Consider the following 26,928-nt stretch of genomic DNA (forward strand, 5'->3'; position numbering starts at 1 on the left):
GGGAGTGAAAGACAGAGAGACTAAGAGAGAAAAAACATTTCAAATAATAAACAGTACGCGTCTCATTTTCACCTGTCTTGTGGTTAGAAGAGATAATTATCGTAAAAGAGAGAGAACGTGAGGTGAGATGATTTACATTTTTACAGCTGTTGCAGGAAAGCAGAAAACATAGAAGCAGAAGAAGAAGAAGAAGAAGAAGTGGAGAAAGAGAAAGAAAAGAGAAAGGCAGAAATATCTGTTTAGATCTGATTAGCCGGCAGGGACAGAGGCTGACAAGTAGCAGAGACATTGCTGGTTCAGTTCCTGGTGCCAGCGGGGAGGTGTAATCCCATCTGGGAAGCAACTTGCATCTGTCAGCTGTCTGGCATTAAACCACCGCTGCCGAGGAGCCTTTAAGCAAGGCATTGAAACCTACAGTGCTGCAATACGGTCCAGTCTATTCTCTCTGATGAGCTACATGTGAGAAACACGTGCATGTACTGTAGAAATTCAAATTCAAAGTCGTCTTGTGGGAATCTGCCAAATTCTAATTGAAATTAGCCCAAACAGAGAGAAAGGCATTAACTTAACGGAGCTGTTTAACAGCTTGCAGAAGGAACGGTGCAGCCATCTTGCAGTAAAATCACTGCGGGAGTCCATCAAGCTGCCATAATGTCAGAGTTCTGGGAAATGGCCTGAGAACTATTAGCAGCAAAGGCAGAGAAGGAAAGGGTGAAAACAGAGAGGAACTAGCTGCAGAGTCTGTGTCATCCATGTTGATCCTTCAGAGATACTTTATAAAACAACAACAAAGTCCTTAAAGTCGTGCTTACCACCCGTCTTACATCCAAAATCAGTCACTCTGTTTTAATGACTAACAAATAGCACTGATGCTATTTGTTATTTTAATCTCTGATCTAGTATTAGTGACATTTCCATCTGGAAGACACTAAATGATTTGGCATTTGTTTATGGAAACCTGCTGAGAGTGTGAAAAGGATGATGACTAATTCTGACAAATCTAAACGAGGGGGTGGGACACCTTCTACAATAGTTTCTGAATATTTCAGTCTTTAGTCTGTTATATAAAAGGGATGATAACAAAAGCAATGAGGCGTTTTGTCACAACACACACTTTAGCTGAAACCGTATTAGTGACAATGAAATAGTCATTTGTCAGCTGCTGAGGAAGAAGAACATTGTTACTGCATTGTGTTACTGATAAAAGGCTGAAACTACAGTAGTCTGCTAATAAGAAAGAAGCATGCCCGACAGATCAATAAGACACATCCCACTCTGACCTTCAAGTTATCATCCTTAAGATTTCAGTCCTGATTGATTTGGGGACATTTGTTACAGCGATACAGGGACCCAGGGGCCAATTAATAAACAAACATAAACAGGCCTCAGGTCTTTCTGCCAGAAAGCCGATCTAACATGTGGTTAACGTTGTGAAACGGTCGCAGTTTGGTTCGGTTTAGGCACCAAAACTACTTGGGAAAAGAGCCTCGTTTGGGTAAAAATAATGAGTCAGCGTTGACTTTTAGTTTCACACGGGACACTAACAGCAGTCTCTCGTCTTTCTGCCAGAAAGGCAAACTTCTCCCACGTCAGGTCTACATGAACTGACCGCTTCTGCACAGATCGCTCATAGGCTGATATGCAACTTCCCAAGTAACAGCCGGGGGACATTACTGAACATTTACTAATTGATATAAACAAACAAACAAACAAAAATGATCGGAGGGCCACTATGCACCCTATCACGGACCAGATTAGGCCCACGGGCCGCGAGTTGAGTATCACTGGTGTATAGTATGTGCATGTCCCTTGTGTGTGGGTACATAACTTGAACCCTGCGCTGGAAACTGAGGACTCCACCAGTAATACTGAAAATGAGCATACAGATAGGATACAGATGCTGAAATAGGAAAGTATTAAGTACAGCTTGCACTCACAAGGTCATTAAATGGTAAGATAAGGAAGAAGATACTACATGGTGTAAAATTAATACATGAAGGAAAGGAGACAAAACATACTTCAGGAGTGTATAATGAGGTGGTAACATCTGGTCCACTAAGCCACGAAGAAGAAGAAAGTGTGGGATAAGTTTAGAAAGAAGAAGCTGTGGTGTAGAAACGTGAAGGCTGCTCTCTCGCTGTTCACAGAGAAAAGTGAAAAAGATAAGTGGGGTGGACACGGTGTGGTTTCTGAGTGTGTTCAGCTGCAAGAAGTCAGCTGTGACGGTCTCGAGACTACGAGAGGAGGACAGGTGTGTGTTTGCACGTGGAAAAGGTCAAATATGAAAAAGGAAGAAAGGTGGAAATTATTTCACAGATGTGTGGCTTCAAATAATCGCATATGAAGCTTGAGCATGTGTGTGTTTGCTTACCAGACAGATGACATCTGGTGTGAGCATGCGTGTGTGTGTGTGTGTGTGTGTGTGTGTGTGCGTGTGTGTGTGTGTGTGTGTGTTTACCAGGAAGATGAAGTCAGGCCTCTTGCTGTTGAGGGAGATGGGCGATCGGCTGAGCGAGGTGGACGTGTCGTCAGAGCTCTGCGAGGACGGATGCCGGAAAGTCTGACCGGTCAGCTTGGTGTCGTACAACTGCTCCTCAAAGTCTGCACACACACACACACACACACACACACACACACACACACACACACACAAAGCATCCAACAGCACAAGCACACAAACAAACAGACAGAAAGAAAAAAAAATAATGAGACTATAAGTTAACGTCAACTTTCTGCAGCACAGAAACAAACAGTGCACACAAGAATAAAAGTGCACTAACACACACACACACACACACACACACACACCACATATCCTATTTGCATGGCCGAGAGCAGAGATCTAGTACGACTGCTGCTTTGCATCACCCCGCAGTTTTCCCTCTTGTGACTCCCAGTGCTGCAACTTCTGCCGAGGAACCTTAAAGGACTCCTGAAGTTTGTTTTTAATCCTCTCATGGGGGGCTTTCTCTCCTTCATTCACTCCTCTCTTCTTTCTCTCTTCGTCTTGGACTTCTTCTCGATATCTGACTGTTTCTTCCCTCTCTGGCAGCTTAGACGACTCTCCCTCAGGCCATTGTAAACAGATTCCTAACCCCCAACCCCCCCTTTCTTTCTCCCGCTACACACACACTCCCCCTCACAACCCCTCAGCCAATCCTTTACCCCAAAACACACTCCCGACCCACTCCCCACTCATCCCTAAAGCCCTCACACACACACACACACACACACACACACTCCCAGCACCATCCCGCTGACAGTGGATCAGCAGCGTCAGTGAGGTATAGAGTTTTAGGTTGGACTTGCTTCACCGGGACAATATGGATTCCTTTCTGGTGGATTATGGTTGCCTAGCGACACAAGGGGGTGGGTGACAACGAAGGCACCCACCAAAGTCAACATATAAATATAACTAAAATAAACAAACAATGACCATCTCCATCGTTCAGAGGATTTTATATCGGGCTTAGAGAAACTGTGGTGGACGTTTCACAGTGTTATCCAGCATTTTACAGATTAATAGACTGAAGGAACAATCGAGGGAATGAATCTGTGAATGATTCAATAATGAAAATTATCATAATTTGCAGCCCAGCAGAGTGAAAGAGACTTACACGAGGGTGCTGAGAAAATACACATTGGTATCAAGAATTGTGTACATTTTTTTTCTCACATTTTATACATTCAAATACAATAAATGTTTCATAAATGTCCATTTTTAATGTTCATGGTCCTGTTTGAAGTAAATTTGAGGAATTAGAAAACTTCAATTTACGTGAACTCTGTGTAGCTTTATAACGTCTTTCAGCTCATAGTTTTGGTTTTACGGCCTGCAGCTTTACTCTTTTGGTTCACTGTCACTGCTCCCATCAAAAGTGTGAATATTTCACTTCAGTTCGCCAGAGACGTGACTCCAAATGAATGCTAATGTGGCTCCGTATCTGATGGACGAGTAAATAGGCAACAGTTTGCCATAACAAGTGTGTTCTGCTGCCCAAAAACATCAAGTAATGCTGGATTAAATCAAATAAATGTAATTATATTGCAAACTGGAAGAGAAAGTAGCAAATAGGTCGTAATTTCATGTGGAATATCTTCATTGTTCTCAGTCTTGTGTAGTTAAAATGAGACCTGCTGGATTATCTTACCTTCATTTTAGTGACTACTGGACTTCCTGCAGTATCCATATGGTAAAGTACTAGAATTTAGAGGGCGACTGTATCTGCTTTTAAGGCTGTAATGGCCTTGAGACTCTGCTGCACGGCCTTCACGCCTGGTAAACACATTCAGAGATGTAGGGAGTTTACAGGACGTTTGGCAGGTGTCAGATTGAAGCGAGTGCAGGCAACGTGGGAGTAGTTTGGAGTCATGAATAGAAATTAATATACAGCAGCAGCAGCACCACAAAATACAAAAAGATAATGATGTGTTTTTATATGAGGGCAGGCAGTCCACCCACCCACAGCTTCTGTGCACTTTTTTTTTTTTTAATGGCATTTGGGATCATTGCTGCTGACGTCTTCCCTCTGCTGAACGAAAAAGTGCCAGCAGCGGGAAAATGTCTATAAGAACTCACCCGTTCTGAGCGCAAATTATGTCTATAAACTTCAGAGGAAACACAGGACAGCCTCCACACACACCAAAACCTTCACAACCTTCAACACACATCAAGATGAGGTACTAATAGATGTCGTTTTCAGCTCAACCACTGAGCATTTTGGAGGTTATTCAGTTCAGTTTGAAAGGGTTGTATATACTCAAACACGGTAGTCATCATTTCACAGAGGGACGTAAACTATGACAATGAAAAACTGGAGCAAAATAGGTTTTCACAAGATGAGGAGAATTAAACGTTGCAGTCCCTGAGGTGACACCGAAAAACAATTTCCCACCACCCGTTGACAAGTTGAGTTTCATTCTCTTCTACATTATGTGGGAAATGCAAACAGCAAGTGAGAGGAAACAAGGGAGTGGAGGACAGAGAAAGAAAAAAAAGCGAAGGATAATTCAGACAAGGCATGGGCTGCTTGGAAGGTCAAGACGCTGGAGAAGAAGAAAAGTTGAGGAGGTGTTTGGGAACATGCATGCCAACAAGGCACAGGATCTGACTAAGCGACCTGCCTCCTTTTAGCACGAAGCTAGCATGCCTGTGCAAACTCTGACCAACTTCATCTGGTAGGAATTGATGCTCCCACGCGAAAACTGTGCTCATTAATCCCAATGAGCATCACAGGAGCTCCTGCTAACTCCCAAACAGTGAGAGTAACACTGCTCCAACATGACTCATGCTAGCTGCTGTGCTGCAGATGCTGTACCGCTCTCTAATAGGTCACACTTCATGACTGGTTTGTAAGTTACAACGACAGCAACTACCTTCTTATTAAAATGTACAACTGCAGACTTGATGGATTGTTATATGAAAACTTTATCAATGTCTTATTAGCATTTATAACTGCAGATGGTTTACTGAAGAGTGAGAAACCAATCATCTTTTATTAATGACTTTATTAACCTTTAGAACCGCAGAATTGCTGGTTTATTAGAAAGCAATGAAACTCACGACCTTACGGATATTCGCTTTGTCGAGACCAAGATGAGACGATCATTACCTCTGTCGTGTCTGGAAGCTAAATACAAGCCGATTAGCTTAACTTAGTACTGAGACTGCAAGCAGCTAGCCTGGCTCAGTCCGCTGGTTGCCTGGCAACCTCACCGTGACAACAAGATTTCTGGATGTTAGAAAGAAATAGTCACATAAAGTCACAACAAAGCTTCAGAGGCACTCGAACAAAGCTATGCTAGCTATTTCCCCCTGTTTCCGGTCTTGATGCTAAGTCTTTAATGCACGGACCTGAGAGTGACGTCCATCCTCTCGGCAAGAAAGCAAATAAGCATGTTTTCTTACTTTAATAGAGACTCGCCAGCTGGAGAATTTTCTAACAACCTGGCAAACTGACATTTTTCCACATTAACGCCTTACAAGTGATCTTTAAGCATTAGTTAATCATTATTAAAGCCATTAGTTACAGCGATAAATTAAAGTGGTTCCCAAAAAGCTGTGCATCTCTTTGAAGGATCACAGCCTATATAGTTATATCATATCTTTAAAATACAACTGACATAACTTTGAACCAAGTTTTGCACTAAATTTCTCTCTCTGAAACCAAACTCTTCTGTTTGCAATTTAAGTTTGGATGTAAATATTAACGGTGACATGATAAACGTGTTTGTTCGCTGCATTCGTCAGTTCCTCAGGAAGCTATTAGACGTTTCACTTTGTAAGCGCTTGCTTTAAGAAAACACGTCCCTGGCTATTTGTATTCATAGAGGCAGATCACACACCCGGTGCTCATGAGAGAGAACTGTCTATTTTGCAGTGTTAAAAATAATTGATTATAAACTGCCTGACTGCCGCATGCAAAAACAGCAGGATCAGCCGGTTAGCGAACAGCGAGCAGAAGCCAAAACTCGTCTCATCCAAACTGCAGCCGCCCAAAGAAGTGAGGAGTCAGCAAGAGTCCGAAGACACAGGGGGGCACGCAGACTGAAAACAGAAGAAGAAGAAGAAGAAGAAGAGGAGGAGGAGGAGGTGGAGGAAGTGAAAGAGAAGCAGATGAAGATGACAATGAGGCAGAGGAAGAAAAGGACGAAAGGGGAGGGGAAAAAACAGGGGGTGAGGAAGAGGAACAGGACGTAGAGTAGAGCTGGCTCTGGACTGAAAGGTGTGTGATTAGAAGATAAAAAAAAAGGACCCAACGTGTTTCCGATTAAACTCACATCAAAAAGTCAAAAAAGTAGAGCGTTAGTAGCCTCAGAGGAGTTAAAGTACCTCGCTTTACTAATGGTTAATAAATGCTTCAAAGATCAGTGATAAACCATTAACAAGGAAACGTTTTGAATATCCTCCTCCAGCAAAACCTGCATTTCAGCTTCTAATTATTTAAAGGAGCGGTTCAACATTTTGGTGATAAGCTCGTTCACTTTCCTGCCGAGTGAGATGAGAGGACTAATACCACTCGCATGTCTGTGTGTTAAGTAAAGGAGCCAGGAGGCGATTAGCTTAAACTGGAGCCAAGGGGGGAAACTGCTAGCCTGCCTACACCTACCATAGCATACCACAGCACTCCTGAAGCTCACTAATGAACACGCTGCGTCTTGATTGTTCAATCAGCACTCAAACAGTAACGAATTTGAGGTCTCAAGCTGTTAACAAAGCATATTTCACCTGTTCTTTCACTGAGGTACACACTAAACATGAACAAATCACTTACTGAGCATTAATAAATCCATTACAATTAATGAAGCAATACACATGTTCAGTGTTGGAATGTAATTAAGTACTTAAGCGCAATCTTGAGGTACTTAAGTGAGTTTTCTTTCCATTTTATGCTACTTAATACTTCTACTCTACTACATTTCAGAGGCAAATTCTGTTCATTACGATTTAATTACTGTGCAGATTAAGCTTTTACATACAAAACATGTGATCAGCTGACAAAATATGATGCACTGTTATATATTTAACTAACCAATAGTTTTACTTATAATAAAGACACTTACAAAGTACTTTACTACTATTTTGAATGAAGGACTTTTACATTCTAGTAACTTTTACTCACGTTAAAGATCTGGACACTCCCACTGCCAAGTTACTAACTCCTGCAGAATCACCCTGGTAGCAGATTAAACTACCTGTTAAAGGAAAACGTCGTGGATCTGTGCACTGACCGGCAGAAGCTGAGTCCTAAAAGTGGCGGCACTCGAGCGGCAGGAGAGGGAAGGTAAACAGTTGTAGATCCATGCTTCAGATAAGCAGCCGGGCTCCACTGAGTGCAGCTTGGCTACATGACTGCAGGGCACTGTGGTGGGAAAATTAGGGAGGGGGAGGTGGGATGCTATTGGTGTGAGGGGTGTAAAGGTATGCCGGTCACTCCCACTAATGCACACACACACACAAAGCAGTAAAGCATGACCCACCCCACCCCCTTCCTCTGTCCAGACAAGCAGGCCGAGCACTCATGCATCACTAACCTGCATATTGTGTGTGTTTGTGTGTGTTTGTGTGTAGGTGTGCACGTGTGTAACTACGTGTCTACGTGCGTGAATCTGCATCTTTGTCTGTTTGTGTGTGTACAGCGCACCCATTCACAGATAAACCCAACCATCCCTGACAATATGCGCCCCAGTCGTGTCAAATTTGGGTCACCCTTTCTTCTCCCCTCCAGGAAGACGAGGGGGGGGGGGAAGAGAAACATTAACAATACCCCTCTTTCACCGCAGCCACAGCGTTTGTTTGTCTGTGTACACTACGTGCGCGCCTGCCACAGATATATATGTGTGTGTGTGTGTGTTTGAGTGCGCCCATATGCATGTCATGTCTTTGTCCTTGTGATTTAACATGCACAATTGATCAATCCATTACAGGGAAACAGGGGGGGCTGGTGTTTGTTGGAATGAGTGTACCATGAAAGAGGCTGGTTGTGACCTAGAAGGACGGTTGGCGGCCTGGTTTATGTTCGTCATTACAAACCGCAAGGAGGAGGATTCGGATCCAATCACGGGGCTCTCTTTGTGGGAACAAACGTTGTCTCTAATTCTTGTCAGTTATTCAAGATATATTTATTCATATTCGCTCCTGTAGAAGCTGAACCAAAGACACACTGCGAGTTGTATCTTAAACTTATATTCAGCTTGCCACGGTGGTTTAGAGGTTTCTGGTAGTGAGTCTAGTCTATAACGTAGTGTTTTTTACATTGAGCCCTCCAGGCTTGAGGACCCGCAGACATCTCTTAGTGACCGCAAAACCTTACATCTTGACATCGTTCCCTAATAAGAGGTTGACACAGAAGTAGATTTTTCGGTTTCATCCAGTCCTGATTTATTGCTCCCAGTCTCATCCTGCTGCTCCTCAAAACTCCTGTCCTGTCTCGATTCTATTCCTTGTACCTCCAATGCTATTCTAAGTAATTTACCTCTCATGTCACAGTCTCCATTACCTGTACTGATCTGGCTCCAGTTTGTGAGAACAGGCCTACGTATGGCTGATTTTCTGAATTTATCTTGAGCAAATAATGAGGCTTTATGACCCCGTGTTGAATATACATATAACATAACAGTGAGATCCACACTTGGTTTTCCTGTCCTGCCCTAAAACATACTGTACAGTTAAGTTGTACTACTGTCGATCAAATAGAAACTGGGCATCCTATGAATCCAAGGTATTAGAATCTGCTTTTTTGGATATTCCCAGGTGGTCCAGTATGCGTGGTTGCCAGTGCTAGCCCAAATACTGATTCTCAGTACACATCATTCCAACTCTGCACCCTCAAATCTTAGCCTCAGTTTGAGTGACAGATCCAAGAGTTTGAAGTCTTACTAGACGTGAAAACACTGCAGATGTTTATGATTACCACTACCCCATTCACATTCCTAAGGAATCCACCAGGAATGTGCACTTGCACGTATTTGATCGGCAAATGCAGAGCGTTGCTGGATGATGACGTTGAACGGACGACCCTCCGTCTTTTGCCGAAGCCCTCTGCGCTGGCATCCCCGTCACAGTAGTGGCGACACTGAAAGGCATGAATGGGTCTGTCCAAACATGTTCTGAAGCACAATCAGCCCGACTTGGTTGGCTACCTGAAAATAATTCTTCTAGAAAACCAAAAAGGGATACTGAGTTTGAATAGTGTTGTTTACACTGTTAAATCGTTGCATAAACTAAACATAAACATGCTCAGAATAAGCGCATCCTTAACCGCTCAGCGCTAATGCATTCTTCTCCGCCACAGCACAACTTGTACTGAGTGCTTTGCTCAGTGACAGGTTGACCCCATGTGTCAAATTTCCCCTTCACATGAGTTTTCTAACCTCTAAACGGATTCAAAGAGGTGACTTTTTAGTCACAAGTCTGCTCCTCGTACCTTCAGGCTACTGCCACCTCAGCCCTGTGTTTGATCAGCACCGGGGTCATTTGAGGTTTTGGCATGTTGGCTTAAATACAAATGTCCCTGGATCATAGCATTTAAGCGTGTCACACTTCAGCCTGTATTTGAAAAACTTCCCTGAAAGACCCCTCAGGAAAGAAATAAGACAGACGAGTTTGTCTCGCCTGATTCTCAGCGATGTCACTCCAACGGAAAGCTCCACAGAGAGGGAGTCGGGAGAAGAGAAAGTGACAGTTTGGTCCGAACTGACTCATTTCCTGGAGAAAAAAAGGCATTATTTTGTGGCTCAAAAACAAACAGACTACCAGATTATAAAGGCCAGTCAGTAATAAAAGTTCAAACAATCTCTAAATCCTCTAAAAAGGGCTCTCTACACTGTCAAAGGAACCGCTCCGGGCTGAATTTCAGTATGACAACAAGGACTCGTTTGAGCTCTCTGTTCAGGAGCCAATTTTATCCAGAAATGCTAAACGCCTGCCTAAATTAAATGCTGTGTTAACCAACCATTTGCATAAAACAACTGTAAAAGGCGTTTAAATTGACATGTACATGAAGAAACAGGTTGACAGCATTTCAACGTGTCCAGGTGATTGAGAACTTCAAAAACAGTCGACCTAGGAGAGCAACTTTAATCCAAATCATATCTCACTGATGCTCAAATGATATGTATATTATAGTATAGTGACACGTTATATGGAACTAAATTGTGCCTTTGAGACAATAAAATGGAAACTCCTGCATCAGCATTCTCTACCCGATCAATGCCGCAGCTGTTCAGCAGCGTGTATTGACCACAGGAAAACCTTATCAGCCTGTCTAGATAACAGCTAGCATTGACTCAGACCTTCTCTGACACCATTAAAGGGCCGCTGTGACATTTTAAAGTTGTCCGCCGAGAGGAAAGGCTGCAGCGCTGGCACTAAGCACTGAGGTGAGATGAGATGAAGATAAAATGAAACTTAATGATCCTCAGTAATAAAAAGGTGCAAATAGAATTATAAAAGTGAAAGGCAAAGACTATTGATGGTGCTGCCGCTAATGCCGGTGCTGCGGTCTAATTATGGCCGTGAGTTTGGTGACAACAGAGCAGGCAGCTAACTCTTATCTAGCTCTGAGCACTAATGATACCGTTAACCTTCTGTGAAAAAATGTATTGCAGCCTGAAGTGTGACACAACTTTGTTAGGAGTGTGTGTGTTAAAGCTGTTATCACATCATCTACAATCATAAAAACTCACGTTAAGACAGTCTGTCCTCAAGCTAATCTTGCAGTGCTACATGACCCAAAGTCTGCAGACGCTACAAACGTTTGTGGACTTTTGGTCTGGGTCAGTTTTACATGGTTTGGGCCCATTTTCTAGTGCTTTCCAAAACTTCATTTCATCATGTGACAACGCTATGGTTAAGACGCTTCTTCGTCATGGTTATAGTAATAATCACGTGGTTAAGGTTAGGGGAAAAAACACAAAACAAAACAAAAACAACGTTGTGATAAAGTCAGATGTTTTGCTGCCTGATCCACCTCAACTTGCTCCCTCTGAGGACTCGCTACCACGGCCACCGGAGGGCTTTGTCTCTTGAACGTAAACACATGTTTTGTACGATTCTGTCGAAATGTGAAATGGTTTTGACTGACCGGCACAGAGCCCTGACCTCGGCCCCATCCGACACCCTTGGGATGAACTGGAACGGCGACCGCAAGCCGGACCTTATCGGCCATCATCAGCGGCCGATCTCACTAATGCTCTTGTGGCTGAATGGGAACAAATCCCTGCAGTCTGGTTCCTAAATCTTATAAAGCGTTCAGAGAAGGGTGGAGGCTGTAGCAGCAGATTAAAGCCCATGGCTCTGAAATGAAATCTGCAACAATGCCACACTATATACCTTTGGCCATGTAGCGTATCTAAAACTCACATGAATACCAACAACAAGCTTCTCTCTTTCAAACACGGATAACACGCAGTCTTATCTCGGGCCCTCTGGCTACTGTGTGACCAGCGGCAGTTTAGATGACAGTTAAAAGCTGTTGGCCGACACTGAGAGTGTCAATTTGTGTGTGTGTTTGTCAATCTCGAAACCCTTTCGCCGATCAAACGCTCTGAAGTGGATCTCTGCTGGCTCTCATCCTCATTTACTCAGCGGTAATCTCCCGTGAAGAAATTATTATATCAAGAGACCTGGACACTATAAGAATCATGTATACATGGGTTTGAATAACCGAGTCTTATCCCAAGCATGATCCAAACCATTTTAAGTCTCAAAAACTAAAGACACTAATGTGCAGTTGCCTCTTTATACATGACACATCAGAGGAAGAACTACAGTGGTGGTGATCAAAAAACCCTCCCATCCTTCATCTTCCCTGAAACTCTCCTCTAATCTTACAAACTCCTGCTTGCCCAACTACTCTCTCCACCTTCTGATCAGCGAACAGGGAACAAAATCTAATTTGATTGCTCCAACACTAACTCTGCAACCTGGAGAAGGCAAGAATATACAAGACACTCTTTAACCCACTTTTGATTACTTGTCATTAGTGTCTGGTTGTGTCTGTATGTTTAAACATGTTCATGTTCATGTTTAAATATCTAATAAATAAATATCTAAGTCTAATACATGTGTTTATGATAATAAAGTTTTAATGTCTTTCTTCTGATGTTCGGTCATATATAATATGATGATTGATGTTTTTTGTTAATGGAGGATGTGTCTTGTGATCCCATGTGACTGATAATATATAATCATTATTTCATTATTCATAGGGTGTCATTCATTTTTAAATATATGTAAGGCCTGTATCATGACAAATGATTACCGCCGATTCCCCAAACTGTACCCTGCTGTGTCCCACCTCAAAGACAAAATTGCTTTCTGATCTTTTCCTCCTCCTTCCACCATCTTTCGTCATCAGAAACTCAAAAAGAACGGCGCCCTCATCCTGTTTGTGCCATAAAGTAATCCCTCCAAATGTTAGAATTTCGCATTAAGGTCTGAAGTTATGTGAATTGGCATTGTTAAATTGTAGTCTCTGTGTACAGTAGTATCATTTGAATGATGCACTCTGTTTATGGTATTATGTATTATGTATTAATCTGTCATGTCTTGTCAGGCCATGCAGGCAGGGCTTATTATTTTATGCATGAAACTTCACTGTTGTCCTCATCATCCATCCTGATAACTCAGAATATAAAATGTAGAGATTTGTTTATGTTAAAATGCTCCATGTAGGTTGTAACAAAATACAGCTCTTTTTTATTTCTTAAATAACTAAATGTAAACATTCTCCTGTCCCACGTTACTTCTAATAGCTATTTTCAGCTATGTCAAATGCCAAATATCAGAACAACGTGTTAGCTATAAGTCATGAAAACAAAGCTATCAGCGATGACGACATTGTTTCAACAGGGTCGACACGCCGCCGCTACAGATCGGATCTGAAGCTGCCAAATCAAACCAAAATAAAAGTGTCTTAATTGGGAAGCAGGCCAACACAAGCTGCCAGGAGAGCTTCACATTCACTCTGACAGATTGTGTGCAACTCCATTGAAGTTCTATAGTAAAGGCCCACTTCAATGGGAAATTTCATCAGTTTAAAGTTAATGGAAACACTTAAACAGAAGAATTTTTATGGGATGTATCCTTTGTATAATTTTAAAAAAAGAGCCACAAGATTGCAGTAAAAGATACTCTGCAAATTATGTGTGAATTTGAACAAACACAACTACCTACACAAAAGACAATCAGTCAGTGAAATATGTTGAGTGTTGAGGAGGTGGTAAAGTTGCTTAATGGACTGTAGTAAAAAATTACAGAGCGAGTATGTGCAAATAATGTAATGGATGACACTAGCTAAACTTCAAATGCAAAGTTCACTGTTAATGTGAAAGAATAAAATGAATATTTTGCAATGCAGTGCAAAAAAAAAAAATAGACAATGCAAATGTGGCTGCTGGAAATCTTGTCAGAAAACACAGTAAGTGTGTCTGCAGAGGAGGGAAACCTTTCATAAATATGCATGGCACTGGGCAGAGTCAGTTAGGAGCAGCAGGAAATAAGTGAGGTGCAAATCTTCCTATTATCAATCTGTAAAGAATAAAATATATCTTCCTTCTGTGGAGAACAATAACTGAGCTTTAAATATATAATATATTACTGCCAAGGAGCAGCATGTGGATATTTTAACTTGGCAACCAAAAAGCTTTGATCACAAAATGTGCAGATTTGTTGTAAATCTTAATGGAAATACTGAGCTTCTGTTGTATTGCAGACTGTTAATGGGGACAGTTTACTATGAAAATGCTATAGCTATTATCTAAAAGGAATGTAATGTGTATTATGGATTGTAAAAAAACGACTCAATTCAGTGCACAGTGGAGGACAACGCAAAGCTCGGTAAATGCTAGGTGTTTTCGGGTTGCTAACTGGCTAACCAAGGCTAACAGCGAGCTATCTTATAGTCATGCTGTTGAAATGGAACAACGTGTCTGTGACGATACACAGTGACAGAAGCAACAGAAACCTGATTGTTACAGAGCTGGATGATGAAAATTGAAACTTTTATCCTGCCAAGAGGAAGCGATGTGAAACGGATCTATCCTGTCCAAACGTTTGTGTCCATGGTTCATGGCACTGCACAAAAGTGATTAAAAACTGTCCCACCAGTTTCCAAATCAAAGACCAACAAATGTGCTACGTGCAACATAAGATCATTTCCTCTTGTTCACTTTGACGTACTTCACTAATGAAACCAAACATCACACTAACGAGCCATGCTCACAATATAATGTATAATATTCATAATAAACAGGTCAGAATCGTGAGTATTTGTCTGGTGCGTATGTCTGTCCTCTCAAGAAAACAGCATCACTTGTTTGTTTAAATACTTAAATACGACATATGTTTAAGTTAAGCTGACAAGGACCTTTAGCGAGTTCTAAAGCGAAACATTAATCTCTCCCGAACCTCAACCAAGTCGTTATTCTTGTGGCCATGAGGATGATATAACGTAGTTGTTTTTAGCCCAAATCATGATCTTTCCCTACATCTACAACCGTAAACCATCAGACCAGGAACATCCCGTGTGAAGTGTCAACTTGCCGAGAAAATGCTCATTTGTTTTTAAAGGCAATGAGAAACAACATATTTTGCCATTTAGTTTGGAGGACTTGTTGAATGTAAGTGGTCAAAATCAGAATGAGCCTAATTACAACTCAAGACTTACATATCAAATCAAATTTGCTGATTAAAGTAAATTTGCACTCATGAGGAATCCAATCAGGAGTAAAAAGCGTCCGTCGTAAGAAAGCCCTGTATGCTAATCCTTCTATGGTGGGGTGTTGATGATGAGAGGGAACACTGGCCGGATTTCACTGGTGATCACTTAGCAGCAACAGTGAAATAAATCTCACACAAATCTCGCCACGGGGAGGCGGAGGTTGGGGGGGCTGAATCTCGGCAGAAAACGCAGCAGATCCGTCTAACACCGGAGGACGACAGCCAGCTTCATAAATATGGAGGGCAGAGTGTTGAGGAGCGGGAAAGAGTATGAATATTTTACCGAGCCGAGGCCGGTGGGAGACTGACGGTGAGGATGGCCAGAGAGCGAGTACAGCTGGTTGCTTCAGTGTTATATAACACACACCCAAACAGATGGACACACAACACAAATGGACACTGGTATACAAACTGAAAACACAGGAACACACACATGGACAAAACTGTTCATGACAGTGGGAAGCGAAACAGCACACACACACACACACACACACACACACACAGGCAGCAATGAACACATAAAGTGACATAAACGAATACAGACGACAGAAGAGATGAATGGCCACACACACATACTCACTAGTCTCTCTCTCACGCACACACACTCGCCGCTGTCGTCCACCCACGACCGCATTCATCCATCTTATTTTTATCATACACAAGATGCCAGCTCGTCCGGGACAATAACTGGCTTAATACACACATAAAGACACACGCACACATGCAGTATGAAGACATGGCAGTGGAGGGAAAGGGAAAAGAGATGGAGATGGAGAAGATGTAGGAGGTGACATACTGTACGCTATAAGCTACAGCTACAGATTGTAGGGAGAGGAAGTGAATTAAAACCAGCAGGGGTTAAACACATAAACTGTTCTATTTTGTTTGTTTTGTGATTTGACTCTTGTCTTTGATCAACAAGTGATCTGAACAGAGTCATTTGGATTAAAGGGTAGGTCTGGTTATATACCGTAAACCATTAATTGATCCCACTAGTGCTGCTTGTGTAGCCGAAGCCTGATATAGCATTCACCCTGTCATTCCTCTGTGCCACATCTATTTTTGTCTAAAGAATATTAAAAACACATAAATTTGGACCACACAGCCATGCGTATTATTACAAAGAGCCATAAAGTAGAGTACAGACTGTTAATAATTAGCACAGACTGCAGACAGTGCAAAAAAGAAGGTGAAAGTCTGCACACTAACTCATCTGCTCCAACTGATTGAGCTTTATGACAAGACATCAGCCTGATATCTTCAGACAGCTATCCTTATCTCGCCAGCTGCACGGCGGGAACAGACTGAAGCGAGCAGAGTCTGCGCTCTGCTCAGTCACCTCTCCAGATATTATCAACAAATACAGTGAGCCGAGATTAGTGTGAAGAGGTGTAGGTGTCGTCACTAGATTTCCCAACAAGTTAGCCAGAGCCTGCTAGCATGTGACGTGAATAGTTAAAGTATCAGCCACAGTGTTTTGGACTTTCGTGACTAAAGGCAGCTAACGTTAAAAAATCAAATTAATCGATTAGGTCTATTCCACTGTCCTAATACTATCAAGACTCACTAGAGCATCAATTGTGTATTAATTCGCAGCTGAAAATAGACCCTAACAAATGCACTATTTAACCTTGTTTGAGTAATGTTTTTTAGGGGGAAACAGACCCGTTTTTAGTGGGAGTCAATGGACATGAGTGTCACGTGGTAGGGGAGTCAGAAAGTATTAAGAGATGGACTAACACTTGGTTGGTTTTGGTTATTTCATGGAATTTGGTCAAAGTAAGAAAAATCAAACCAGTCTTATCCTCTAACTTTGAAGAGATATCAAATATCTCCAAAATCAATATGAACACATGAACGAACGAAGACATTCACACGTTCATTCATTCTCCCAGGTGTTTGTTCAAAGCCGCCATGCCATTCAGCCATTCAGCTGTTCACCCCCCCCCCTGTTCATTCAGCTAAAAAACCCACAGTGATCGTTTTAATGGAGGAGCCGGGCAAAGGGCGAGACAGCATGAGTCACACAGATAGAAAGAGAGAGAGAGAGAAAGAGACAACTAGCAGAAAGCAAAAGCAGAGAAAAAGTGTTACCTGAGAACAAATGGAAACCCTAGTTCCCTTGAGTGCTAATTTGCATACACACACACACAAACACAGGGTGAACACTACAAACAAGAGATTGATATTTAAATGAGAATGACAGCGTTCCACCTTAAAAAACAAAAACAAGGCAGAGTTACAACCACTGACTACTAACTAAACTGTAAACAGACGTCTTTGAATGCCTCTTTCTACACACACACGCACACACACACACACACACATCAACAGTGTTCATCCCATCCAACACACATGCACAAAATCACAAATACTACCTTAATAACAACGCTGCAAGGTGAATCCAACACACACCATCAGCAATGTCCCTATGAGCTAACACACACACACACACACACACACCCTTCAGTACAATATAAACACAAGATAGCTAGGGAACACACACACCCTCTCACACAGCGTATCTGCATGCTAACACACACACACACACACACACACACACACCTTTAAGGCGGTCGACACACACCCATATCAACGCAGTCCAGCACCACACGCATGTAAACACTTTCCCACCCACCTCCGCTTCTGCCTCCACGCCTTTCCCACCCACTGAAAACACAGCACACACTCTCACTCACACACACACACACACACACACACACACACACTCCTTCCATCCATCCAATCCTCCTCTCTTCCTCTCCATCCATCCTTACCTTGCAGCAGGCTCTGGAGGTTGAGCTGCGCCTGCTGGTGCAGCTCCTCGACACACTCCGGCCTGCTCCACGAGCCGAACACGTTCACGCTCTGTTGCCATGGAGACCTGAAGTGGGCCGCGCCGCCGCTGCTGCTGCTGCCTCCTCCTCCGCCGCCGCTGCTGCTGCTGTGGTTGCCGTCGCCGTGGCTGCTGATGCTGCTGCCGCCGCGCCTGCCGCTCTCTGCCTCTAGACCGCTGGTGGCTGGAGGGAGAGGGAGGGAAAAATGTTGAGAGGAAGTGATGGATGGAGGGAGAGAGGAGGGAGGGTAAGAGAGGGGAGGGAGGAAGTGAAATAAGGAGGGGACACAGGATTATTGAGAGCGAGGTGGGAAGGAAAAGGAGGAGAAAAATAGAGGAGAGAAAGGGAAGAAGAAGGACATGAGAGGCAAGGAAAGAGGGAAGAAAAGGGGGGCATCAAGGTGGGGAGAAAGGGGGAGAGAGGAGATGAAAGGTGGAGAGAAAGGAGGAGGGGAGAGACACAAAAGAGGAGAATGAGTCAGATGAGAAGGTAGATGAGAAAGATGGGGGAAAAAAGAGAGGGATAGGGAAGGAGGAAAGAAAGGATGGAGGGAGGAGGAAGAGAAAAATCACACGTAAATAAAAATGTATGAATTTGCATAACTAATACCCAGAGACGCAGATTACATAACGCAGTGTGTTGTCAGGGAGAACAAGGACCGAGGAAGGAAGGAAGGAAGGAGGGAGGGATAGAGGACGGAAAAAAAAAGAAAGAAACAGGGATTAGAGAGAAAACGAGGGAGGGAAGACAGATAGAGAACAGATTTGGAGAGGAAACAGAGAGAGGGAGCGCTTAATTAGGAGGGAAAAGGAGTGGGAGGAAGACAGAGGGACAGTCATGGGAGGAGATAGAGAGGGAGAGGGAAGGGAAGGGAGGGGGAGAAGGAGGGATTAGGGCAGGGAGGTATGAGAGAAAAAAGAGACAAATTGTGATTGTGGCATTAGGGAGAGAAAGAAGAACAAGAGAGGGAGGAGGAGGGAAAGAGGGATGACATTTAAAGGGAGGAGAACGGAGGAATGAAAGCAGTTTGTGTGATTTGAGTTTAAAAAAAAAAAAGAGAGGGAGAAAGAGGCTGAAAAAAAAGGGAAGGAAATGTCGGCCCCTGTCACTATCAAACCTCCAACACAAACAGACAATCAAAACAAATCATCCCGAGCGATCGCAAATGGCCATTCAACGTCGACATGAATGAGGCGCTGCTTTGAATCAGTGGTGATGAAATAATTTGACACATCCAGCAGCTGATAAAACATGACTAACAAACACAGGAAATCCCAAATGTGTCAGCGGTCGCTGTCCAACAGAGCTGCCGGGCTTTTAAAAGAAGTGCGCAAACTTTCTGCGAGAACAGACGCTTAAATAATTCACATTATTAGTTGTGCCGGTCACGTGAGAGGCAGGAAAGTCACACGAGGCAATCAGCATTAAAGTGAGATGAGAATTTGTCCATTACCTTGTGCGTCAACCCACTCGCCAAACTTAATGTTAATAATTAACAATTCTGCAAAATCACTTCTTTTCATTTTTCTTTGCACATGTCAAAAACAGGAGTCTGTCAACAGCACCTGCCTTACAGCAACCCAGAGGGGACAAATCACCTTGACTGCAGAAACAGGCATTCAAAAAACACTCCTACAACATCTGGGCATGGCAATAACAGTAGGATTAAGGTTAAGGTTTGCTACTTGATTAAGATGAATGAAAGGTCGTCAATATTTAATAAAAAAAAAAACCAACATTAATTATTGGTGTTACACAGCCCTACAAACCCTCACCTTTCACCACACATCATAAATGGTACACTACCCACTACATTTGCGCTGAATATTGGTGTGTCCTTCATAATGGCCCAAAATGAAACATAATTTCAAGGGAGATTTGAAAGGTGCCGTAAATATCCAACTTATGCAACGTAACATGCAGCCAAGCGATTGTCACTCACAAAGTTTTAACTGCAATCAGGCATTGTGGATGACGTGAACAGCAACCGATAGTGACCAATATACTAAGTTCTTTATTAGGGTTAGCTAGTGGCTCGTAGCATGTGAGCTAACCTTGACGTCCTGGTTTTGAATCTCTCAAACAAGAACTGCATTTCTCCAATGCAAATCAAACAAAGTCTGAAGTGACACAAAGACAATATGTGCATTTACACGTAAACATCATATCCTGGTTTCTCATTGCCGGTGATCAGAAGAAGGAGCTAAATCTAGTTGAGTGGAAAATGCAGCGGAGGGAAACTAAATCATGTTCATCCTCAACTGTCGAGGTCACTGAGTCGGTACAGAAACGAGTGGATGAAATGTTGAGGAATCAAGACACGTGCACGCAGATGTATGTTCGATTTAAATGTCATATCCCAAATAAGACAAAAAAAACAGATTGGAAATGTACTTGATAACGACTTCCTGCTTTGTACTCCAAGTAACAACCTTATAAGACTGTACAAGTAAAACAGTTCTAAATACAAACCTGTAGTCTCATACTATGGATGTCCACAACCTTACTTACACCTCACTTTCTTAAGATAATGAGATTTAAAAACATCAATGTCACAGTGTTCTTGAGAAAGACACTGAAATACTGCTCTATAAACTGGTTCGGTTCCTCAGCCAAACACCAAAACTCTAAATATAAATGCAGACTCTGAAATGTGTGTGGGTCGTATCTCTGAGGGGAATGCACAGAAACTATTTCTTGATTTGAAGCACCAAAAAAAAAAAGTTAAAATTTAAGAAACAACTCCCAGTTCCCAGCAGACAGACATACAGACAGCGACTCTGCAGAGGATCCACCGGCACTATCACGTCTTGTTTGCTCTGAAGCAGCCGTCTCCCCCCCTCCCCCCCAAAAAAACCCGCCGTTACTGTATGGAATCACAATTTCACCCTCCCAGCTACCGGCTTCATCTTCCTAAGCTGCTTTCCCACAATCGGCTCCCACCAGAGAGAGCTACTGTTTATGATACAGAAGTGCACGTCAGTTAGCATCAGCCGCAGAGAAGAGAACAAAGGCAATCATGCGTGATTTATAACGTACTGCAGAATAGACGTATATTCTCACCATGGAGCCTATGCTATTTTACTTTTTCATTTGGAGCTTTAAATACACTCATTTTGAGTAAATCTACTGCGCTTTCTTTTACATTGTTTCTTTCTTAAGCTAATCTGTGTTTACTGGATGTATGCATTGTGTGGTGGGTTTTGCTGCAAGCTAAATATCCCATTAGGGAACTTGAGTTTGAAGTGGAGGCTCATCCACCAGATTATACTCGTTTTTTTCCCCATTTTTCAGTCCGAGTTCTGTTTTTCAAGCAGGGAAATAAACTTTTGCACAAACGTACAAACTGACCTGTATTTGTTGTGACTATTTCTTCACGTCCTGTTTGCAAAATAACTTCCAACATACGGTCAATTGTTGTTGGCACTTTGGCAAATTGTGGTACTTACCTAAAGGTAACTGAAATCCACATTATGAAGGTCTACATACATTCCCTATTTCTATCAGTGACAGGAAACGGAGGTATTTGTGGCACTATGTCGCATGTGTGCACCATTTTGAAATTATTCAAAGATGCTGAATTGTAACCAGAAGATTGCAGCATCAATTACTTTTTGGAAGTGTGGTCCTTTGATATCGTGAGCATGCACAGCAGACCTTCTGTGGGATGCTGGCTCACGCTTGAGCATTTTAAGTAACTCCAGGCAGTTGTGTAATGAATTACACAACTTAGATTTGGTGTAAATCCTTACATCCTTACAAATGAAAAGTCAGAGTTGCCTCAAGTTTTTCAAAGGTTGCACCTCGATTGTGGCTACTAGAGTACAAGTTTCCTGACCTGACAGGACCTTACACTAGACGAGGAAAATGCATGCAGAGATATTTTGTCCCTACCATGTTGTGAGAAATGTGATTGAATTGAGGAACTGGGAACATCTTTTCAAAACGCTGGCTTCCTTTTCTCAGTGTTAAACAATAAAAAAGGATGCACTCTTAAGATCGCTCAGAGCGGAGTAAGTGCCCTAAACAGGAAAGTGAAAAAATAAGATGTTCCAGCCGTGGTAAAAGCGAAGCACTTCAGGTTTTCAACAGCTGCATAAAAATGGTGGATATAGGCAAAATGTCAAGACAAACTGTAATGTCAGAGTAATTTGTATAACAAATGCCTGAGGGAGCTCTTTAATGTGATTTTGGATACTATGCTGACACAAAAGGTGCTAACAAAGTGTGATTGGTGGCAGCAAACTTTCCAAAGTCAGAGTCAAAAACATCTTGAAAGGTGTTCTAAACACATGTATGCATACTAAAAGTAAAGTTATAGTTAAGATATAGTTTAAATATCAGCCACGTTGCTTCTCTGGCTTCACTGGAGCTAAATCAAATAGAGTTTTTGAAGACGTGGGACTATAATAAGTTAAATATATGATCTTGTGTGGGTGATAGTGTGCATCTGTGTATTTGTGTGAGTTAGGTAATACGTGCACAAGCCTCGGGTGTTTTTGAAAATGTGGCACAAATTACTGTAAATACCCGATCTAGACAGAGAGGGAGGGAGGGAGAGAGTGTTAACTACCTTAGTTACTGTCATACCTTTGAGACATCACTGTTTCTGTGTCTGTGTGCTAAGAATTTCTCACTGTTCTCACTGCACATCAACACAGCAAGGAGTCTTCATCTATCTAACAAGGTTTTTCACAGACTGGAAGCCCCGCAGGATTCAGGCTCAAATCCAAAACACGCCACCACTGCTGCAGTGCAATATGGCAGATCATACAGTGCCATTAGAAGCCAACAGGACGCTCAAAAAGAGCCACTGCTTAAACCAAATTAAATGACAGGACTGTGGACTTTGTGCCAAACGGTTCCACGTCTCTGCCTCAACAGTAAGTTTCTCTTCATCGGCCATGACAGCTAAGAGACACGAGAAGAAGACAACCTGTCACTTGACACAAGACCATAAAAGAAGACAACTGTCACTTCACAAGAGAGAAAACTCAAAGTGCAGTGGCCATGATGTGCCAATCAGGGAGCAGGTTCTGAAGAAATATGCTGCTTTTGAGGAGTGTTGATGCTAGAAAATAGGACACTAGAAACACAAGAAAATAGCTGACTCACAGTCTGAGCAGTATAGAAGCTAAACAGTTAGCTAACTTAGCTAGTGACGAGCCTTCAATCGCCAGCCAGCCTAGCCTCTCTGTTAGATAAAATCATAATATACTTTGCTAACGTTATGTCGAGTACAGTTAGCTGTTACAATCCTGCCCCAGTCACAACCTAAGCTACCTATTTGTACTTGTTACCAAGACAAATGGTTAGTTAAAATACTCATACCTTTTAAGAAAACACTAAAAACATATGAAAATAGCTGACTCACAGTCTGAGCAGTATTTACAGAAGCTAAAAAGTTAGCTAACTAAGCTAGCAACTCACAGTTTAGCGGTATTGACAGAAGCTAAAAGGTTAGCAAACTTATTATGACACAATTTGAATAGGCACATTTTTGACTCATGTTATCTTGACAAATGTTTAGTTAAATGCTTTTACCTGTCAAGAAAATACCTGAGTCACAGTCTGAGCAGTATTTACAGAAGCTAAAACAGCTAACTTAGCTAGTGACTCACGGTCTCAGCAGCATTGATATAAGCCAAAAAGTTGGTTAACTTTATATATAATTATATATATTTATATAATATTTTCCAAAATGAATCACAAATATAGGTTTTCGATAAAGAAAATGTAAATTAAGTGTGCCCTCTGCTTCCTAAATTAGATTTTACATCTGAAGATGAAAACATGTTTGAGGATAGTGGGGAAATTAATCTCTGGTTGTACAGGTTGTATCCTATATTGAGGTGTTGAATGGTTATTATTGCTGTTTTTAAAATAGGTATATGACAGTGTTTTGGTTGTGTTTTCACAAGTCACGGCATCTGAGGAATTTTCTGACCTCAACATACTTTCAAATCTGGGAGCGGATGGCACAGACTGTTTTGACGGATACAAGAGACAGAGGAGTCTTCGGGGAGACTTGATTCCCTTTGAGGTTCACAATTAATTCTTGATTAAAGGTTGAGCAGCAGCGATACACACACAGGCACACATTTACACAAAGCACATTCAGCCCTCCTCAGCGGAGATGTCACTCTTTTTCCTTCCTCCCTTATGTAACCGCAGTGACATGAAAAGGAAGGAAGATGGAGGGATTGGATGGAGGAGAGACACAAGCCTCTGGGCATCACTGGGCAGATTTAGGGGGAAAAAAAACCTTCACAGTCCTTTTGAGGAAAGGGAAAAGATGGTCCTGGAAAGAATTGAATTACAGTGACAGGATGGGTCGTGTTCAGAGTGTGAACATGGATGCCAACCTGTTTGTTCACAATCATCCACCCATTATGCATCCATTAGCTATACGACCATTAGCTTATCCTTTGAAAAGTTATGGGAGGTTGTGCAAATTTGTGTTTTAATCATGCTGAAGGACTTGAAAATCTGGGTATTTTTGGGTAAATCAAAATGATGATTCTTACGTACATGTGCCATATTAGCTTTATGTCTTCTTGGAATATTTGAGGTAATAAACTCTCAATTTTGGTAGGCTACCTGGAACCAAAAGTCCAATTGCCAGCCTGGGTGTACTTGTACTCATTGACAATAAAGCAAAGGAAAGGAAATGTCTCTATGGAGTGAAACCGAAGAAGAATAATTGGGGCATGATAAGTAAGTAGGAGTGCAAGCAAACACTTCAAATCCAAAATATGAAGAAGCCTATCTAGCTCTCACGTTCACTGTCAGTATAGCAGGAGAGATTCTAAAAGTTTGGGCAAAGTTTTGTCATTTGCACGGCAGAAGCAAAACCACCAACAGATGGAGTCCCCATTCTTAATTCCGCCTACCAAGGTCTGATTGAGATGAGATGTGGGCAACCAATTCAAAGGTCTGGAACCAAGCAAGAACCTAATGAGAAACGTGTGTGAAATGCAGTAAATGTCCTTGATGATATTATTTGAATCAAATTCAAGACCACTGACTTAGAGGAACATCTTCAAAGCATCATAACACGCATGGTTTGAAGTCCTACAGACATGTGCGCTGTGGTGTACAGGGACTGAACATGGATCATTACTGACATCAGCGACAAGATTTAACCTGGTGATGAGGGAGTGCACCCATTGACCTTCACTCTCTCTCTCTCTCTCTCATTAAACACTCACAGAGAGGAAGAGGGGATTGAAACACCCAGCGTTATGCTTCCAGCTGACACGGAGAAAACACAGGAGTGATACTTTCGCTGCGCCCACTCTCACAACAGGGAGAGAGATGGCACACACACATGCAGAAAACTTGAAGAAGTTTGACTGTCTGTACTGTATAGTGCCCATACTACACACAAACAAATGCAGGAAATACACAAAAAGTTTCGCAATACACCTACTCTACATTGACACACACACAATCACAAGCACACACATGCATTAGCGAGGTGTTGCGTGAACTCTTGTTTTTCTCTGAGGCCCATTACTGATTCATTCCCCTCTGTGTGAGTGGGAGTGTCAGCAGGGTGGACACAGATTTAGACAAGCTGTTATCACCGGACACACACACACACACAGATGAATGGGTAAACACAAGTTACCCATCGCTCATATTTTATCACCCACATACTCACACTGATTTCGTGTACGCGTGATAAAAATACATCTGTATATATCTTTCACACGGCAACATTACTTCTGCTCCCAGGAAATGTAACGTGGTTGATGTCCAAGAAATGACCTGTGTGTGTGTGTGTGTGTGTGTGTGTGTGTGTGTGTGTGTATGAATGACAGGCTTATGAGTCACTGTTAGCATTAGCCCAGTGCTCAGCAGATTCGTTTATGTTCGTCTTAAATAACATTGTCACTGCCCACCGAAAAGCCTGGCTAAAACAAAGTGTGTGTGTGTGTGTGTGTGTGTGTGTGTGTGTGTGTGTGTTGGTGTGTGTGTGTGCAGGCCTTGTGCTTTCTCCCAGTTAGTAAAAGCCGTGCAGTAAACTCAATTTACTGACGACACTGAGACCCAAACCGAACGTTAGCCGTCCTTCTGGGTGTCGTTATCGAAATGAACCAGGCGTCCCGCGCACAGACATTATCCATACTGACCTTTGCTGTAACGACAGAGTATCAGCAAAGGTCGGCACAGATAATATAACTGACCTCCGAGTCTCTTTGCTATCAAGGTAATAAAGCACCAGAGATTACAACTATGTGCTAAAAGGTGCATTCGTCTGTACTTTCTTTGGTCGATACTTGGTGGTACTGTACAAGACTGGCATTGGATGTTATTTGTTCAGCCTGTTTCTGATTTAAATCTTAATTTTGCCAGTTTTACACAACTATTTACTACACTATTCTATAGGCAAAATGTTATATTTCTAAATTTATATAATTCACTTTGACTTGTGAGCTTGAGTAAACATCCAAACCAGTGGGACGAAAGTAAATTTAGAAATAAATTGTGGCAGAATGAGCGCAGTCAAAATAGCACGCAGCGACCTTCAGAAGCTGCCAATCCCAATCTGAGTCACCGCTGTTGTATAAAGTTGTAGCATTTACCACTTTTCGTGACTCCGCTCGTGCCAGAGCAGCCCACTCAACCTGGTGGCTAAATGAGCAATTAGCTGAGCGTGAATCAGAGGTGTTGCTGCAAGAAAGGTACACAGGAAGCCGGGGGTTTCTTCCTGCTATGATGGAGCACTGATGACAGACAGTACGTGTGAGCAGTATGTCTGATTAGATTTGTGATGCATATTGGCATCCCATTTACTCATGAGATCTGAATACATTATCTGGATAATGACACCTGACCTAAAGCCTTGGCATTTACTATTAA

The 26,928-nt window shown here is 42.3% G+C and overlaps 1 protein-coding gene across 1 annotated transcript in view; it reads right to left on the reverse strand.

The window, feature by feature from the left end:
- Positions 1-26,928, reverse strand: part of nhsl2 (NHS-like 2) — a 118,691-nt gene that overhangs the window by 16,165 nt on the left and 75,598 nt on the right. The window contains exons 2-3 of the mRNA XM_070930006.1: positions 18,001-18,243; positions 2,459-2,601 (exon numbers count right to left, since the gene is read on the reverse strand). Coding sequence (XP_070786107.1) covers positions 2,459-2,601; positions 18,001-18,243 — 386 coding nt within the window. The remainder of the gene's footprint in view (positions 1-2,458; positions 2,602-18,000; positions 18,244-26,928) is intronic.

The sequence above is a fragment of the Enoplosus armatus genome, chromosome 23 (assembly GCF_043641665.1).
Source record: "Enoplosus armatus isolate fEnoArm2 chromosome 23, fEnoArm2.hap1, whole genome shotgun sequence".
NCBI lineage: Eukaryota > Metazoa > Chordata > Actinopteri > Centrarchiformes > Enoplosidae > Enoplosus > Enoplosus armatus.